The sequence below is a fragment of the Plectropomus leopardus genome, chromosome 15 (genome assembly GCF_008729295.1).
Source record: "Plectropomus leopardus isolate mb chromosome 15, YSFRI_Pleo_2.0, whole genome shotgun sequence".
NCBI lineage: Eukaryota > Metazoa > Chordata > Actinopteri > Perciformes > Serranidae > Plectropomus > Plectropomus leopardus.
Window position 1 is genome coordinate 4,800,562 of NC_056477.1, and position 18,965 is coordinate 4,819,526.

Consider the following 18,965-nt stretch of genomic DNA (forward strand, 5'->3'; position numbering starts at 1 on the left):
TAAAGACATCACAGTCTGAAATTTATATATATATATATATATATATATATATTATATAAATTTAATATCACTTACGTTTTGTGCAAATCTGTAAAGGAAACCCACTTAGTGTTGTCATCTTTCTTCTTAAAATGAAGCCGTGCTTTTGGTTGGTTCCTCCCCTTCTCCATGACTTGTTTTTGCCAGTTTCCAGCAGCGTACAGGCGTGAGTTTGACATGTTTCCATTAGGAAACATGTATTTTATAGTCACAGTTTCAGTTTGTGCAATTTACGGGTTAATGGAAATCTGTCTACTGGCATATTAAAAAACTAAATGTATCATGAAATTGTCCTCCATCTAATGTGAAATGTTTCTTGTATTTTATTTGGATGTGTATTAAAGAGTTTTAGCTCCCCGATATAAACAGTAAACGTGACTCGATGTAGACACGCGTGTCTCTTTAAGACTCAGGTAGTATCCGGAGGTCGAAGTTCAGCTCTGGAGAGTGAAGGGAGGAGGAGGCTGAGCAGCTGTCACATCCTGCGCCATTCGTCCTCCCTTCATCCCTCCATCACCTCCTTTCTTTCTCTGCTTTGATATCTCTCACCTGCTTGCCCTTACTCCCTCCGTCTCTCCCTCCCTCCTCCAGTCGCTCCCACATTCACCATTTTCCCGTCTGTCCATCCCTCATCTCTCCCTTCTACCCTCTTCTCCTTCATCCTACCTCTCCTCTGACCTCCCTGCCTTTCTCTCTTTCCTCTCCTCCTTTCCTTCCCCTCCCTCCCTTCGCCTCCCCTCCCTCCTTTCAGAAAATGCGGCTGGTGGTTGGCTGGTGGCTGCTGGCTGGCTAGCGGTGGGGGATATAGCTTTATAATCCCCCCTCGTCTTCCAGCCCGCCTCGCCACAATGTCACAGGAGCTTAATATTTGCCATTATTATTTGCTTGTTTTATTTGACTTCGAGGCAGCACAATGACCTGTCAGCGCCGGCTTTATCCCCCCTCCGAGTGTCGTCCGTTTCAAAGTTGACTACAGTAATCCACGAGCCCCCGATTCCGCTAAATCCTGAAGCTTTCTTTCATTCGCTCGTTCTTTTTTTTCCTCTCTCTCACTCCCCCTCCCCGCTCCACCCTCCTAAATGAAATTACATACATCTGCTGGCTCAGAGTATCACAAATGTCCACACACTCACCGGTGTCCGCGCACACATCCACGCGCCTGCCTTTTGTCGTCAATGACGCAGCGGCCCGATGCTCCCTCGCCTCTGCCATGAGCGCTGGCGTGTGTGTTTGGCTGGTTTTCTCCTGAGCAGCTCCATCAATCATTTATGCACAGATTGTGATCACATTCAGACGCCCATAAAGCACCAAACCTGTTGTTTTTAAGTTTATAGTCTTGTAAGAAAAGCATGAGTAAAATGAGCTTAAAACCCCTCTTCACTAATGTGCAAAAGCCACATGTTAGAGATAATAAATCAAAGAAATGTTCTCGTGAACTCTTTATATATAGAGAAGAATGAATGTTGCATGTTTTTCTTAATACAGCTCACCAGTGCCTCTCTTATTATTCAGACGGCCCCCAATTAATAAATAAGTGGTATGAAACGTCCTCTTAGTGTTAATTCTGTTATGATGGCTGTCGTAGCTTTGCAGCTATTAAACCTTCCTCTTGAGAAAGCGAGAGAAAAAAAACGGCGAGAGATAATAACATAAGCCTTAAGACGATCTTTCATCTCGCGTCCTCTGTTTTCATCCATTTCTTCTCTTCACAGACGCACTGAGTGTCAGATTAATGCTGCTGTCGCTGTTTAAATGGCCTCCAGTGCCACGAAGCTTATATCCCAATTCTAGACATAAACAGCGCTAAGTGAGCTGACCACAGCACAGTTTATTTACATGGAGAGAAAGAACGAAAAACTAAATACCAAAACAAAAGCAAACAATTTGAATTTGATGGTATTTGTAACGATCTGCATGTCAGCTTTAACACACAAACTGAACCCAAAACCCGGTTTGTGTCTGCATGTAGTAACAGATGTTTACTCTGCTGTGCATCCTAAAAATTACTGAAATATTGCACTAATGTGGAAAGATGCCTCCATTAATCATGTCAAATATATAGTTTTATCTTCTGTAATTGGTCTTGGAGAATTTTAATACATTTAATGGCCTGATCCTGTCACTTAAACTACAAAATTCAATGTAAATTCATATATTTCATGAAGGATTTCATCTTAATAACAAGATCATTTTTCTGTACTTACTACTACTTTTTTATCTATCTGTTATTTCATCTTATTTTGTTGGTTTTACTCATGTATTATCATCTTTTATAGATCTATATGTCTTATTTTCTTTATTTTAAATCATATGTATTGTCCTCATTTAATGTCTACCTTTAATATTATTATTTTTATTTAATTTTGTTTTTAATTTGATCAGTCTTGACTCACATGTCCTTGTATCATTTATTGATTTATGCTTAATCGTAATAATTATTTTAGGGAGTTTTTCTTCTTAGTTTTAATGGATTTGATTCACTTTTATAGTCAGTTTCTGGCTTTGTTTTGTGCCTGCAACTTGTTCTTCGCACATCGTGCCTCCACCTGATGTTTCATATACATAAAGTTTTGCTCGCTTGCTCTGTATTAAAAGACATCAAGATGCAGAACAGCTGGAAAATAACTCTTTAATGACCAGTGTGCTAATCACTGAATCCCTTTATAAATCATCATGATGATCTGGTTTTAGTACAGTGACACAGCAGATAAATGCCAAACACTCAGCTCCTCTTCCAGTCTTTACTCCGGGTCAAACATGCCCGATGGAGGCCGTTCTAGTGGCTAACATTTGAAGCTCTCCGTTCAGTGAGCTTTGTCCGTATCAGTTGTGCGCATCCCATTGTACCCTATAAGTAAGTTACAGCACAGAGCTTTAGCCCCAGGCGTGGGCGAAGCTTACATTAGCCATGCATCTGAGCCTTGCTAGCTCTCCCATGTGTTGAGCAGGTATTACACTAAGCGTCACAGAGTACCAGACACACATTTTATTTTTTCCTTTTTATGGCCCGCTGAGTGATTGGTGGGATATGTATTGCCCTACAGTGAGAGGCTCCACTCTGTAAAGGCGCTCGACGGTAATCGCCGAGTTAATCCCGCCCCGGTTGAAGCCGTATTGACGTTGTGAAGACATGGTGTGAAGTATGTGAATGTTTACACAAGGAACATAAGCGAGAGCAGTGTATTTACACACACACATACACACACTCACACACACATAAACATCTGGTGGACAAACTGACTCTGCAGTGGCGAAAAGACTTAGCTGAGTGGTTTATCTAGAGCATCTCTTTCATGCTCTGTATACACTGAGCCCTAATTTTGTTATTTTAAGACACAAGCAAAGATAGAAAATGACTTTTAATCTATCAGACTCAATTTATTGTTCTCTATTTGTCTTTTAACACCTGACTTTTTGTCTTTAAAAAGGTGCAAAGAAACAACTGAGGGATAAATACTAACAGCTTATTGAAATGGTGCTGTATCATGTATGTAACTGTGCTTGTTTTTCGGTTTGTGTGCATTTTCCAGGCAACAACAAGGAGGAGGAGGAGGCCATGATGCAGGAGTGGTTCATGTTGGTCAACAAGAAGAACGCACTCATCAGACGCCAGAACCAGCTCTCTCTGCTGTATGTATCTCACTGTACTGCTGACTGTGTTACTGTCTGTCCACAAATTAACACTAAACCCACAATGCACTGTTTTCAAACCATAAGCACCAGTTCGCTTTCTTTCATTTCCTTTCGTGCACTGAGATCAGGGTTCCTACGCATTACGGGAAAAAAACGATTTTAGTAATTTCCAGTTCTGAATGAGTATCTTCTCTGCATAAGTAAACCTAAATAACCAAATATTAAGTTTGGCTGAACATTTGTGAGTTGCCCAGGGATGTAGTTATCAGAAAAGTAAACAGACTTTACTATCTTTACTGTATAAGTAAACCTTCATTCCTGCGTTTGTCTTTGTTTCCATGGAAACAGTAAATAAACAAGGCAGCAGAGACTCTGTTAAAATTAGAAGCTTCTTTCTAGAGATGTAAGATGGTGCCGCCACGTCATCGGTATCAGATAAAGGCCTTTGAAATTAAATATCGACATCAGCCTGAAACTTTTCTGCAGATACAACAAGAATAAGATGATTCTTTAATTATGCACCTTTAGTTAGCTGAAATAGGTCAAATTTGCCCCGTTTGTGGTTATTGTCAGGACTGTCAGAGACAACATCACCAATCCTGTTATAGTAGGATGAATTTTAATTTTTATGTTAATGGAAACAAATGTCAGCTGTTAGTTTACTTCCTTTTGGGGCAGAGATGAAGGTGTCTTGGTTTGGTGTTTATTGATTTTTACAAGCTACAGTATCGGGCTACAATCATGTGACAGGTATATATACTCAGAATGTAATTTGCATGTTAATAGTTAGATTTTAAAGCCATTTATTTGCATAATAAACGTCTGGCTATCTGCACTCAGATAATCAGATAAGGTCTAAAACAGTCCGCAGAGAAGTTTTGAAATTTGAGTCTGGAAAAGTTTGGAATTTTGAATAAATGTGCGGAAACCCTGTTAGAAATACTAAAAACCTGGAAAGATCCCTCTCATATTCAAGTATTGGATCAAACTCATCGAAGCCACATGGGGCGGGAGCGTACTCCCCACTCCATTCACCCCCTCTGTCTATCCGCTCATTGATTTACATGTGGACGGGATATGAAATCAATAGAAATGTAGCGATCATCACTCTATCGCTAGTCTCTTTGTATGTGGTCAGCTGCGACAGGTGGAGACGCACACACACGCTGCCCTTTTTTTTTTCTCCATTTGCGGCTGTTGGGATTTCAAAGTGTGCGAGTGGAGGAGAGATTGAAGTATTCATAATCACATTACATCGTGGGAAAGGGGAGGCTTTTAAAGTGGCCAATTGACAGAAGGGCTGATTATTAGCCCTTTCTGTTCTCTCTTTGTGGAGGCGAAGAAGAAAAGACGCCTGTGAAGGACGAATTCTATTAGGGACCGAATAAGCTCATTTTTTAATATGACTGAAAGAGGAAAGAATTTAATTTGTGCTGCATACACACACACACATGTAGACCACACACACACACTCATGGCATGTCCATAGAATCACATTTATGTCGTTGTCTTTTTCATTTCTCGTTTATGCATTGTCACCACCTTTCTGCTCTTTTTGTTTCCCCTTTTCCCTCAAACACACACCGAGCACGTTCCTCACATCCACCCAGGGCTGTGTGAGCGCAGTATGTGTATCAGTTATGTGCAGTAGATTAATGCGAAGCCGGAGAAGGTCCAGGCGAGTAGCTGAATCGATGTTTATTGCAGGTTTCTTTAAGTGCTTAATGATTTAGTCATTAACATATTGATGAACTTTGTTGTCTGTGTGTGTTTTTTTCCTCTCTTCTCTCTCTCTCTGTCTAACTTGCCACAGGGAGAAAGAGCACGATCTGGAGAGACGCTTCGAACTGCTGAACAGAGAGCTGAGAGCCATGCTGGCCATCGAGGGTACGACACACACACACACACACACACACACACACACGTCTATGGATTTAATATGGTGTCTGCAGGTATCAGACAGCAGAAATGTGTCATCTCTCCTCTCTGTTTCACGAAAAAAATCTTACTTGTGTGTTTAAATTTCTGAACTTTGTGTCATTAGACGCATTTTGACGCCAAATAATTGCACATACTGATTTCACAACAGTTTGAGTCACTTTTCATGTTGAAGTTGGAACATCTCCTAATGTTTCTTTAGCTGACCAAATGTCCTCCAGAGAAGACAAACAGCAACAGTTGAAGTTTATTTTACATTTCGCGTTCATGAAGGGAAGCTGTTTATGGTCAAAATCGAAGGTGAAGCTACTGTTGATCCATGTTTCTCCTCCTGTATTGTTTTCATGAGCCTTTCTTTTCCGGCTGTCGGCCAGCCTTCATCAAGAGCCCGAAGCAGGATGATTTGAATTCTGCGTCGCCTCCTTGATGAGGATTAAGATGCGAGCTTGCGAGGGATTTCACTCCCTGATACTTGATCAATGCTATCTTTTTCCTAGCTAGACCCCGACTAGCCGATGTCTGATTTGAAATCCAGCCGCGGCCACATTGAGAGACGGCTTGAAAAAAAAAGCAGATGCAGTTATAGTATTGAAAGCTTGTTAACTATACCGCAGCCAGAGAAGCAGCCATTGTGTCGTATCAAAGTTGTCAGGGGGCCAGGGAAGTTTAATCCCCTTCGACTGCGTCCTCTTTGGCAAAATGAACCTTTTGCCAATCAATGCTAATTGATTTTGCCATTCGACATTGACCACCACCACCCCCTTCCCCCAACGCCCCCCTCATTCTCCTCACAGCCTTCGGACACCCATTGTAATTTCACCGGGCACCTGATAAGCTACCTGGTCCATAATAAATCAATTGTAATTAGCAAGAAAGGAGGCTGAGGGGAGCAGACATGCGTAGCCAAGCAGGAGCTGCAGACGGCGCCACGCTGCCTGCGTCCACGTTCCTCTGTCTTTGCATGGCCATTTTATTTATTTATTTATATTTATCGAGCTGCAGCGTGTCCGCAGCTCGAGTCAAATGGGAGGATTTCAGTAGTTCTGGTTCATGTGCCAGTGTGTGTTCGCAGCACAGAGTTTCCGCTGTGTGTCCTTTTGTCTCTTCGTTGTGTGTGTTTGTGTCGGGAAGTTTCCTGTTGCCTCTGTGAGTGCATATTTCTGTATATATCAAATGTGTTCTCTGTGTGTGTGTGTGTGTGTGTGTGTGTGTGTGTGCGTGTGTGCGTGTGTGTGTGTGGAGGTGAGAGAGCAGAGATAGTGTGTGAGGTGAGGTGGAGAGGTGGTGTGTGTCGTGTCACCGCGCTCCTCTCTGCCTTCATGTGGACTTGTTGGATTTGCAGCTGACTAACTTATCAGCCGGCCTTATTTTCCTCCCTAAGGGAAGCACTTAACATTCACAGGCTCTACCTTTCTGTAGCAGCCACAGATAGTTCTGAGCTGCTGGGGAGAGAGGTGTGTGTGTGTGTGTGTGTGTGTGTGTGTGTGTGTGTGTGTGTGTGTGTGTGTGTGTGTGTGTGTGTGTGTGTGTGTGAGAAGATCTCTTGGTCTGTTTGTCTGCATCTGTGTGTTTACATCTCACAGGTGTGTTTGTGTGTCCACCTGTGTGTCTGTCGTTTTATATGTATGTGTATGTTTGTGACCATGCGTGTGCGTGTGTGTGTGTGTGTGTGTGCCGCCCAGCTCCCCAGCTCTTATTTGGTGCTTGGGCAGGTCCATTGAGCGATGGTCGGGCGTGCGAGTAATTGCTGATTTGGTTGGCCGGTCGATGACAGAGAGAGAGAGAGAGATGCACTGTGAGTCAGAGCAGAGAGGAAAACACACACATCACAAAGATACACCTGACACACACACCTGCTGAGAAAAATATACACCTGCAATGATACACACACACCACTCTCCCTCTATCTCTTCCTCTCAGTCGCTCCACATAGTTACATGTTGGACTTCAGTCTTCATCATCAGCACACACAGTCTGTCCAGGTGGATGTGTGTTACAGCCGATGTGTGTTGCAGCCGATGTGTGTTACAGCTAACTGACTGCGTGGTAACAGTTCTGTGTATGTCGGTTAGTATAAAAACATTCAAATATTGAAAAACAATAAGAAAAACAGGGTATGTTAGGCAACGCATACATTAGATTACATTACAGTTAAGACAAGACTGACCAAGACAGAACAAACAAATCAAAACAAAAAACAACAACAACAACAAACTACCACAGCCACTAGGTCTAGTCTTATTTGATATAGCAGCCGCTCCTGATTGGAACAGACTGGAAATGTAACCACCTCAAAGATGGATGAGTACTTGCTGTCGTCTTATGTTTGTACATTGAAATAGAAATGAGTTTTATATCGTGATAAACTGGAAATGACATAAAATATAACCAACAGCAAGAAGGTTACCATTAGCAATTGTCAGAAACCGAAACTTCCAGCTCTCTGACATTCGCCCTCCAACCAGCTGCCACCTTATTTTAGTTTTTGTCATGAAATCAGGAGGTATCATAAAGATGATTCAGCACTTCAGCTTCACCAATCAGCCGTTCTTCCTCCCTTTCTGCACTTTCAAAGTGAGCGACAGGAATAAAATTAATAGAAACAGAGCAACCGACCAAAGTTCAGGTCCAAACAGCGAACCATGTCGCCAGCAGCTAGGCTGGACACCTCTTTCGTAGGCTTCAAATCTAAAATTTTGTCATATTGACCTACTTTTAGCTTCCTTGAGAGGCTGACTTTGCCACATCTTGTCACCTAAAAAGCACATTAACTTTCTAGTAGACAAAAACAACTCGTCCAACTTTCCACCTCTGCTGAAATCTCTCTTTCATGTTGCCGTCTTCGGCTCACAGCCTGTCAGATGCTAGTGGCTCTGTATTAAATATAATCTTAAGATTCTGTTAATCAATTTGTCATTTTGCTTATTACTACAATACAACTTGGGTTTAGTGTTTTGGTGCCATCAGAACTGGTTGCTGATTTAGTTTTTAATCAACCAGAGCAAATCGCAAATGCCAGTTCAGCCAGTTTGCATAAAATCAAGCCGATTTAAGCAAACTGGACAATTAACCCAACTCCACCACTAACGTAACGATAAATCTTAAGAATAGCCTTTTTATTACTGTAAATATTTCAGATTTTAGAGATAGAAGCAGGAGATATGAAGTAAACCGCCAGCTGGGTTTGACTTCTTGACTTAGTCTGTGTTTGCTGCTGCAGACCGGAACAGAGCGAGAGAAAAAAGTTTGACTCATGACGTTTTATTCTACATTTGTATTGCTGACTTGAGCTGCATGACACTCAGACACATGAGAGGGAGGATGAGAGGATGAGGGGAAGAAAGACGAAAGCGCTTTGAGGTGGAAAGAGGAGTCAGGAGGAGAGGGTTCCTCTGAAATCAACTCTGAAGCTGATATTCTGCGAAAGAACAAATTCTTCAAAACTTTTCTTAGATTTTTTTATGACTTAGAAGATCTTAACAGTCATTTTTGCTGTCGTGATGAAACACAAATTTCAAACGCGTATAAAAGCCGCAGACGGGGAAAGGAAATGTAGAGGGGAATACTTCAGAGGTGGAGATGCAGCAGAGAGGAAGCTTAATCTTAAATTTATTGCTGTTTAACATTTCATGATTACTAAATGGAAATAATAATCTTTATAATTTGGGAAATTATTTTCCTGCAGTTTTGAGCAGTCAGCATCAGCTGAAACTGAGAAGAAAAGGAAATTTAATATAACGAACAGGTACCTTCTCAATTATCAAAGACGTCCAAACTTTATTTGTGGGCCTGATTAGATAATGTGAAAATATCTGAATCCAGCTGTTTCTCACATCATACCGGTTACTAAAACAAGAATAACATACAAATGAGACAAATGCAAATGTTTTATCTTTTAGTGAAAAAGTGTTTTTCCACGATTCTTGAACGTGGCGGCCTTCGATGATGACTTTACGTGTTTACGTCTGTTTATGAATAATAGTGATAGTCCTGTCATCGTGGGTGAATGGAAAAAATACAGTGATCTTTCTTAATTAACCAATATCTGTGTATATTACTAAACATCAAGCCGGGGGCCATTTAAAATCAGTCCAAGGGCCACGTTTGGCCCCCAAAGCTGGACTTTGTACATCCCTGCACTAATAGACAGAGTTCCCACGAATCCATGAAAAGTCTGAAAAGCCATTACATTCATAAGGACTTAATTGGTATTAAATGACTAAAATAAGTCTTTCAGAGCTCTGAAAAAATGCTATGAGAAATGAGAAACAGAAAATTAACAAGAAAACCCACCAATAAACGGCAGCTCTGTTCTACCCTCATTTCCACCACAAGACAAAAAATATATATTTTATGTAAGAATGAACATCTGAGTAAAATAGTTCCATAAGCTCAAATAATTGATTTTGGTTCATGTTTTGTTTTTTCATTATTGTAAAATTGGTCAAGTGGCATTTCAAAGTGTGAATAGTCTAAAATCTAACTTACCTTAAGATGAAGCAACCCTGACTAGAGAACAGATATTGATGGAAATTAGTAAAGTGCAGCATGTTACACTAATTAACACCAGAGAGCGGCGATGACTCTGAGTGGTTTTGTTTCTTTACAGCCTCCGAGCGTCACAGTCGGGATAAAAGAGGCAAGAAGTGGATGTTTCTCAAACATCATGATGCTTTAAAAAGTTTCCTGAGTTTGATTAAACGTGCAGCTGTTGCAGAATAAAACAGTTGGGGACGTTCGGAGACCGGCGGGCTGGCGTTGATGTTGTTTACGAGCATGCTCAGTGATAACTACCTCCCTTGTAAACTTGTTGGTGTGATGCCAGGCGGGAAAATGCCATCTGTATGCCACACTCTCATCTCCCTGCCACAAAATTGATCCACTATGCCCTCTTTATCTGCTTACCGATTCACACCTATGTATGCACACACACAAAACTGTGTCTTGGCTCCCTTCGAAGGGCCTGCGTGTGTGTGTGTGTGTGTGTGTGTGTGCGAGCGCGTGTTTTAAAGTGGACGCCCTCTCGCCATCTAAAAGGGATTTATGCATAGCCGGGTCCCAGAGTTTTTCCTGTTACGGTTTGATATGATAAGCTTTTTTATATGTTTAAAATCAATATGTAATCCTATGCAGGAGCTTATCCCTCTCCACACCCCCGACACACACACACACAAACACACACACACACACTTCGCATTTGTAAATCTATTTGGGCTTTGTAACACATCGGGGCGGCGCGCTACAGACCCTGATTGATTAGGTGCACTGTGGAATCCTATCACATGGGCGACTTTTGATGATGTCGCCAACTCTTTCAGGGTTGCTAGTTGACTGGAACCGCCGATAACAAGTATCTTCGTTCCACGAGTTGTCGGACTTGAGTTTTTGGGGGATACTTAGGGAAATAACATCTTTTCTTTTCTTGTTATTTATTTGCAGTGTTTGTGCTGCTTCGCTCAGGTGACACAAAAACCTGAAGATAAAGTACTTTAAATGTTGGTATTCCCGTCAGTCCCGCAGAGGATGTGACTTTAAGTATTTTCCAAGCGCCTCCTGTGGTGTGGCTAACATGATATTATATGCTGGTTATTGTCACATATGGTGAAACAGACGTGCTTTTTGTTTTAGATTCATGCTTCAGTTTCTGGTTAGAAGGGGGGTTTGCTGCTCGCTCATGAACAAACTTGTTTCAGTTTTTAAAAGCTGTTTCTTAAAAGTTTTAATTTGTGAGTCAAGATAACCACGATAATTAAATCAACAGGAGGATATATGAAGTTTGAATTTGCTGACTGAAAACTTCGCTGTCCTGCAGTTAAACAGTAAAGTTGGCGATATTCTATAGTTTTATTAACGTCAACAAATCCTATGAAAATGCCAAAATGAGTCAAGCCCATCTGCTCCTACTGAGGACATAAATCTTTATAATCGGGTCACTGATATTTCCTAAAAAGCTGAGTCACGCATGCGTTTCAGCTACAAAGCCGTCATCAGCGTTTGTAGCTGAAACACGTCAGTTTCTGTTAATTTTGCCCACATTTAATAAGTGAATTCATCTGTGAGTGCCGTGCACACAGGTAATCTGTGAGTTTTTTCATCATACATTGTATTTTTCTTGTCTTGGGCAGTATCTATTTCTTCATACCTTTCTGAAATTTCACCCGGTTATATGGTATATCGCGGGTTTTGTATGTAGCGCTTGTCGTGGTGGTGGAGGGGATGCTGGATGGTGTGACACCTGGTCGAGATGCTTGACAGGCTACAGACTGCCGTTAGAGACCAAATAAACTGCAAAATCAGTTGTGTTGTAGCGAGTAGTTACTGTGTTCCCATCAGCTTTTTAGGCTCCAGACGTGGATGTTTTGTGGCAACATGTCAGCGCAAATAGTCCAACAAAAAGCAGTTATTGTATTCTGGGCCATTGTTGCTTTTCCTGCTAAGATTTTGCCCCTGAAAATAGGTATTTAAAGCCAAAACATGATGTTTTTCTAACCTTAAAGTTATATCGTACCTAAACCTAACCACACGTCAACCACAGCATTGTTGCAACATAAAGTTTCAACGCATCTGCTTCATAATAATGTACAAATGTAACGTGGCTTGCAGTAATTTCCATTTGTAGCAAATTTTACTCCAACAGGAGCAAACGTGTATTTTTCGGGGTCCATTTTCAATTGCAGATTTATACACATTTGGAACACAAACGGGTATTTCAGCTGCAGGGCGATGACCGAAAAGTGCCCATGTTTATGTAATGATGGAACATCCAGTGCTACAGTGTGACCCATTGTTGTGTTTTTAGTCTTTTTTTGATGATGGTGGCGCAGAGGAAGATGATACATGTCAGTAGGATCAACTAAAGAAAAACATTATCAGTCTTCATTAGATCAGTGCTAGATTAAACTGAAAAAAGGATTTGTTCTTAACATTTTCAACCCTTTTGCCTTTAACCAGGAATGGGACCACTAGTGTTCAGAATTTGCATGTGATGTAACAGAGACTCAAATCTCCTGGCTGCTTGTTGAGATAGTTTGTATTTATCAGCCTGTCGACTTTCTTCTCATCTGGTGACACTTTTTGTCTCTTGACTCCACTTGGACTTCGGCCAAAACCAGCTTTTGGAGGCTTTTACACTCTAACAAGAGGTGGAGAGAGCAGAGCAGAGGAGACGTGAAGAAGAGGAATGAAGGGGGAATAAGTTTGTATTGTAAAAGTCCAAAAAGTCTGCAGAACGTTTTCTCTCAACACACGAATTTGCAAATCCTTTTGAAGTGACATTGTTGTGTGTGTGAGACAGGAAACGAGAGAGAGAGACGGATAGATGGATGCACGTCAGACGGCCTCTCCTCGCTTTGAGAGAACGGGGCTTTGGACCAGTTTGCTCTCTTGAATAAATTTAGCGTCGAAGAGAGACCGGGCGGAGGAGGGGTTCATGGGGATTTGAACCAGTGCATTCTTGTGTGCCTTGTGCAGACTCACATGGTTACCGTTGGCGTGCACGGCGAGGGTTATCTGAATACGCACCCACCATGTGAGTTGTACACTCTCCTCCAAGTCTCTAACCTCTCTCTCTCTCTCTCTGACTCTCTCCACCTCTTGTTAGAGTGTAAAAGCCTCGGGGGGTGGGGGGGGGGGGAGGGGGAGGGGGTGGTCTAACGTGCAGGGGGGGCTTCTGAGTGGCTGCAGGGTGTTTTGTTTGTTCCTGGGTGTCTGGTTACCCAGCCTGCCCTGCTCTGGTGTTGCCTGGTCACGTCTCTCATCGGCTCTCTTTATTGTTTACCTTCCTAATGAGGGGGGCGGGACTCTGCGACATGTGATTGACAGCACTGTGCTCGCCCCCCCTCCCCCCTCCCAGTTACCCCACCCCACCCCTCCACCAGGACTTTGCCTTTTTGGCTGAGATGTGCTCTGAAGGATAAGGAGGGCAGGATCAAGAGGGAATTTTTTTTTTTACATACCTGTCTCTGTGTTTTTGTGGGAAGTTTTTTTTTTTTCGTCCTGAACCCTCCTCTTGTGGGCCGTCCTTGTCGAGAGAGAGAGGATTGTGGGAGAGTGTGGAGTTATGGCGGATATGGATACACACAGATTCCTGTCTCACAATTATCTAAATATGATGACTCACATGATGACTCATCTGTTTCCACACTCGACACAAATTATCTTCATCCTGAAGCAGGGATTCTCAACTTTCTTGGGGGCCACTTTTGCAAAATGACAGGATGGCCGGGATTTTAGGACATTTCTAGCATTTTAAAACATTACTAGGATTTTAGGATGTTTCCTGTTTTTTAAGAACATTTCTTGAATTTTAGGGCGTTTTGAGGATTTTAGGACATTTCTAGAACTTAAGAACATTTCTAGAACTGCAGGACGTTTCTTAGATTTTATGACGTTTCTGGGGTTTTAGGATGTTTCAAGGATTTTAGGACATTTGGGACTTAGCAAAGACTTCTGTCGGGGGTGCAGGGGATCCTCCTTTGGCAGTTTTTTGATAAACAGGCTCTTGTTTTATGCACTCTGGCACCTTATGTATACTAAAAGTACAGAAACAGTTCCCAGCATTAATCACTTTATTTTCATTGTGACTTAGAAAATGTTTTGGGGGGCCACAAGGCACCGTATTGGGGACCATAAGTTGAGTATCACTGCCCTAAACTAACCTTTTTTTTTTCTCCAAAAAAAAGCCTCCTCAGATGCAGTTTGGACATATTTGGACTTATTTGTATAATATTTGTCGACTCCTCCACAAAGCCTGAGGAGAGTAAATTTGCTTCCCTGAGAAATAAGAACGAGGGAGAGAAAGGAAGAGAGGAGCGCAGAGAGCCAAATATTGGGACTGTGTTCATTTCGCTCTGTGGTTGACTTCAAAGGGACGAGCGGGGCCAATGAAGAGAGCGCAGACCTTTCAGGACAAACACACTGGGCCCAGCGTGACACACACACACTCACACACACACAGCCTGACTGCCGCAATTTGACTCAATGATGGAGGGGGGAATATTTATTTTTAATAAAGCCACTCTTATTTTGGGAGTGACATTTTACAACATTCCTTTTATTCTCGAATCAATAGGCGGTTAAATATTGATAGAGGGGTGAATTTGCCTACGCGCCACAGAAGTTGCACACGTCTCAGCTGTGTTTGAATTCGCTCTGGGATGGAGCAGGTTTTTTTATGAAACGATGGAGGGATTTTGGGGGGGACGCGTTCTCACACTGAGCAGAGGAGTAGCTTGAGATTTCCTTTAGCTGTTGGACAGCGCGGAAAATCTGCAGAGGTTTTATTTGTCAGTCTGAGACGTTTCTGTATCTGAACATCTTTCAGGCGGACCTAAAACGATGCTTGAATCGAATGTATGTGCAGCACAAGTTGTTCTTATTTGACATGATAATTAGAAGCTGGATTGTTTAAAGTGCACAAGTCTGAGTGGTTTTGATGGCGTTGTTTAAGCTGGTTTGGGGTGAGTTTTGGGGTGAGGGAGGGAGGAGGAGTGCCGCTCCGGTGAATGTGGAGCTAAGGGCGCCAGGCGGATATTTGAGCCCCAGGGGGAGTGAGTGCTCTCCTGTGGGAAGCCCCCCTCCCCTCCAGGGAGAGGCTGAGGGGATTTGGATCGGGGTCCCACCTGGACCCTGTGGGGCCCTGTGGGGCCCCTTCCTGCAAAGACCCTGGAGAACTGAGAGAGGAGAGTCAGGGGCTCACGTGTTTGTTTGTTTATTTAGCCGAGGAACAAACTGGCTTTGACTTTTAGATGCTTGTATTTATTTCAGTGTTTTTCTAAAAGATTTTGGACCATAAAGACAACTCCGGTTGTTTTTTGAATCTTGAACTACGAGGAAACAGAAACATAATTTTTCTCAAGCTTTATCCCAGACTATTTTACTAAACTTAACCTTAAAAATATAAACACAAAATGTAAATAGTTTCACATTATGGGGGGGGGGGCTGAAATACAAATAAAATATAAATGTTATATGGCTGTCGCTTTACAATGCAGCATGATGAAATTCTTTTCAAACATGAAGTGAAATCATCTGTTTTTTGATTTATGATTGAGGACTTCATACATTCCTGTGGGATTGAGATTCCTCGTTTATCTGTGTGTGCATCATCAGGCTGCAGATTAACATGATAAAATCCCTCAAGTGTGTTTGCTTTGGTCAACACACATCACTGTGCACACACACACAGCCTGACGGAGTGTGTTTACTCGTCATATCTACACACTCGTCCACTGGTGGAACTGGTCTCCGTCTCCACGCGGTCCAGCAGGTTGCTAAGAAGATGAACTTTTACCAAAGTGTCCACCTGTCCGTCATGCTGGAGCTCTGTGGTCCTCTAATGGGACTCAGTTAGCTGATGAAGAAACAGTGAAGCCTCGTCCAGAGTGTTAAAAACAGTTTCAGTAGAGGAGCTCAGGAGGGACATTTCTATTCCTGGAGGATGCAGGTAACTCTCTCTAGAAATGTTTTCACTCATCTTGAACTGTGAGGTTGTTTTTCAGTCACAAGTTCCAGACGGGACAGAAAAAATAACCTTTTCATCCATGTGACAAAGTGTCCCGAGGTGTTTAGTCCTCAGTGTCTCCTGATCTGAAGGAGTTTGCTCCTCTGGTGTCGTTGCAGACTGGCAGAAGACGGAGGCCCAGAAGAGACGAGAGCAGCTGCTGCTGGATGAGCTGGTCATACTGGTCAACAAGCGAGACGCGCTGGTCAGGGACCTGGACGCCCAGGAGAAACAGTAAGTTAACACACAGCACCAGACACTGAACAAGTCTGAAACGTAAAGATCCGACCCCTGATTGGTGCGTCGGTGCAGAGCGTCTGCTGCATATCTTTACATTTCCTGAAGTCCCCCAAAAAAACATAGTGCAAACAGAGCACGGCATGTTGCGTTCTCGCCGGCCTGCGGCCGTCCTGCATGCGCAGCAGCAGCAGCACCCTGCATGGGCGGGATCCCTTCCAGATTGGCGCCACCGCCCGCCAACAGGGTGCCAGGCGGGTGAAAGGTCGGAGCTCGGCCCCTGGCGCTAGGCCACTCCACAGGCGGCACAGCAACGGTTGCCGCAGCACCGACTGTGTTACCTGTGTGCATCTGTGTGTGTGTACCTCCTCACCTCCACCTCCTCCTCCTCCTCCCCGCTTCCCCTGACGCTTCTGACCTTTTGACCTCTGCCCTCCGCAGGGCCGAGGAGGAGGACGAGCACCTGGAGAGGACGCTGGAGCAGAACAAAGGAAAGATGGCCAAGAAAGAGGAGAAGTGTGTGCTCCAATGATTGTCATTTCAGAAAAACACAACCAACAAATGTAGCCGATGAGAGAAATGTATCATTATTATTATAATTATTATTATTATTATTATTATTATTATTATTATTATTATTATTATTATTATTATTATTATTATTATTATTATTATTATTATTATTTGATAGTGGCTTTCCTAGACATTTCTATCAGTAATTGGATGTGGTTGTTGTTTTGGTCAAATTAACCGCAGAGAGACGGGGCCGAATTCGCGGCCCTGCGATGCCTTTGCACCAACTTTATACTGACTCAAACTGTCCCGATTATATACAATATTTTTTATTTGAAGTCTCATTTTCTTTGAACGGTACTTGTATGTAATATAAATATGTAAGAGACGAGAGCAGTGCGAACCCTGTGTGATACTTGCATGTCGTGATGCAGCACAGCCCTCTCTGTCTGAATGTGGAGACCAGTCGGTTTGAGGTACAGCACAACTGGGTTTAATGGGGGGATTTTTTTTTCTCATCATGTTGAGAAGATTTTAGTTGGACTTTTAAAAGGAAAAAAAAGAGTCATTATAATATCAGTCTTGCCAGGCTGCTTCATTACTTGACTGTGTGTCTTTTAATTATTTCATTTTAGAGTTTTTACTTGTAAAATATCTTAAAAGGGGGGAGGGGGGGGTACATTCATAAATCTTGCATAAAACTTTCCTATTGCTTTTTTTTAATTGTCTTGGCTTGAAAGCAGTTTACCAAAAGAACGATCATGCTTAAAAAAATCTCATGTTGTATATTTTCATCACTGCTCTGACCAATAGCTTCCAAAATCCTCTGATTTTTTTTTTTGTCAGGATTCATGCAGTCAAAAACAAAAAATATATATATTATTTATTTGTCCTTTTAAGCTGCTTGTAAGAGAACCTACCATCACGTTTCATGTGCGTTTTTTTTCCTCAACAACTTTTTGGTTTCTATTTATTGTATTCAGAAGAAGAGAAATATGCTTCCACGTGCATCACTTAGAGCTCCACATCTGGTGCAGTTGTCCTTTTACGTGTTGAACATTTATCTGTTTATTTATTCCAGTGTCATAACCCAAGTCTTCAATAATAAAGTCCTTATGATTTCATACTCCACAGAGGCAGCGTGTTGCGTATTTGGTATTTAATTTGCACGCATGTGGACGACATTTTCTAATTGTTTTAGTATTTTAACCTTAAATTTTAATTCAATCCATGGCGTTGAAGTTTTTTTTTAATTACTTATATAATTGCATACACTTCTAAAACTTAAATCCCAATACTTTCAATCAATGTACCACCAATCCCACATGATCCAGACCTGATTTCTCTCTTTCTTTCTTTTCACTAAAACTTATTGAAATGCATGCACGCCTTTGGCTGCAGCGCTGCACATAAGTGGCCCATATCACTGCATTCACCAGCGAGCGCTGCGTTTAGCAGCGCTTATTATTCGGCGCTCTGTTCAATTCCCCTGCGACTTGTGCGTGTTTATAAATTAAAATTGGCGTTCGCGTTTTTTGTTTGAGGTCGTTGCTGAGCAGGTTCCTCCGAGGAAGATTAGAGAAATCACTTTGTACCGAGCAGATGTTTTTTTTTCTTCTTCCTCCCTCTCTCTCTTTCTCTCTGGGCCGCTTGTGAGCGCGCTGCAGACGGGGGGCAGAGCTGGAGAGGCTCGGTCACCCGGAGATGGAGAGGAAAATATGAAAACTGCTAAATATTAATTTTTAAATTTAGAAAAATTGTATTTCACCACTTTAAAATTCTCTTTTAAAAAAAAAAAAACTTGCCCGAGTTTTATGAGCGCATTCTGGTGTCAAACTAAAAAAAAATTTTTTTTTAATGTCCGTGTGATAAAAGTGTGGTTGAACCCTCCACACCATCCCTGCAGGCAGCCTCCCATCCCCGATTAAAGCAGGAAAATAGGTTGTGACAGCAGACGTCCTCCCCGGCCTTTCTAATACTTTCAAATTAATTTGCTGATTCGTTTCTTCTCTGCTTGGGACCGACTGTACGTGCACATTACGCACTCTGCGTCCCCCGAGGCGCTTTGTTTTACTTTGTATTATAGCGCGTTTTATCACGGGGG

The 18,965-nt window shown here is 42.3% G+C and overlaps 1 protein-coding gene across 4 annotated transcripts in view; it reads left to right on the top strand.

The window, feature by feature from the left end:
- Window positions 1-16,976, top strand: part of ehbp1 (EH domain binding protein 1) — a 186,576-nt gene extending 169,600 nt beyond the window's left edge. For 3 of the 4 annotated variants that reach the window (XM_042501759.1, XM_042501760.1, XM_042501761.1), the window contains exons 22-25: window positions 3,570-3,669; window positions 5,486-5,559; window positions 16,231-16,345; window positions 16,790-16,976. In XM_042501759.1, coding sequence (XP_042357693.1) covers window positions 3,570-3,669; window positions 5,486-5,559; window positions 16,231-16,345; window positions 16,790-16,880 — 380 coding nt within the window. In that variant the 3' untranslated portion in view covers window positions 16,881-16,976. The remainder of the gene's footprint in view (window positions 1-3,569; window positions 3,670-5,485; window positions 5,560-16,230; window positions 16,346-16,789) is intronic. The other variant, XM_042501763.1, reaches the window with a different exon arrangement.
- Window positions 16,977-18,965: the final 1,989 nt, after the last annotated feature.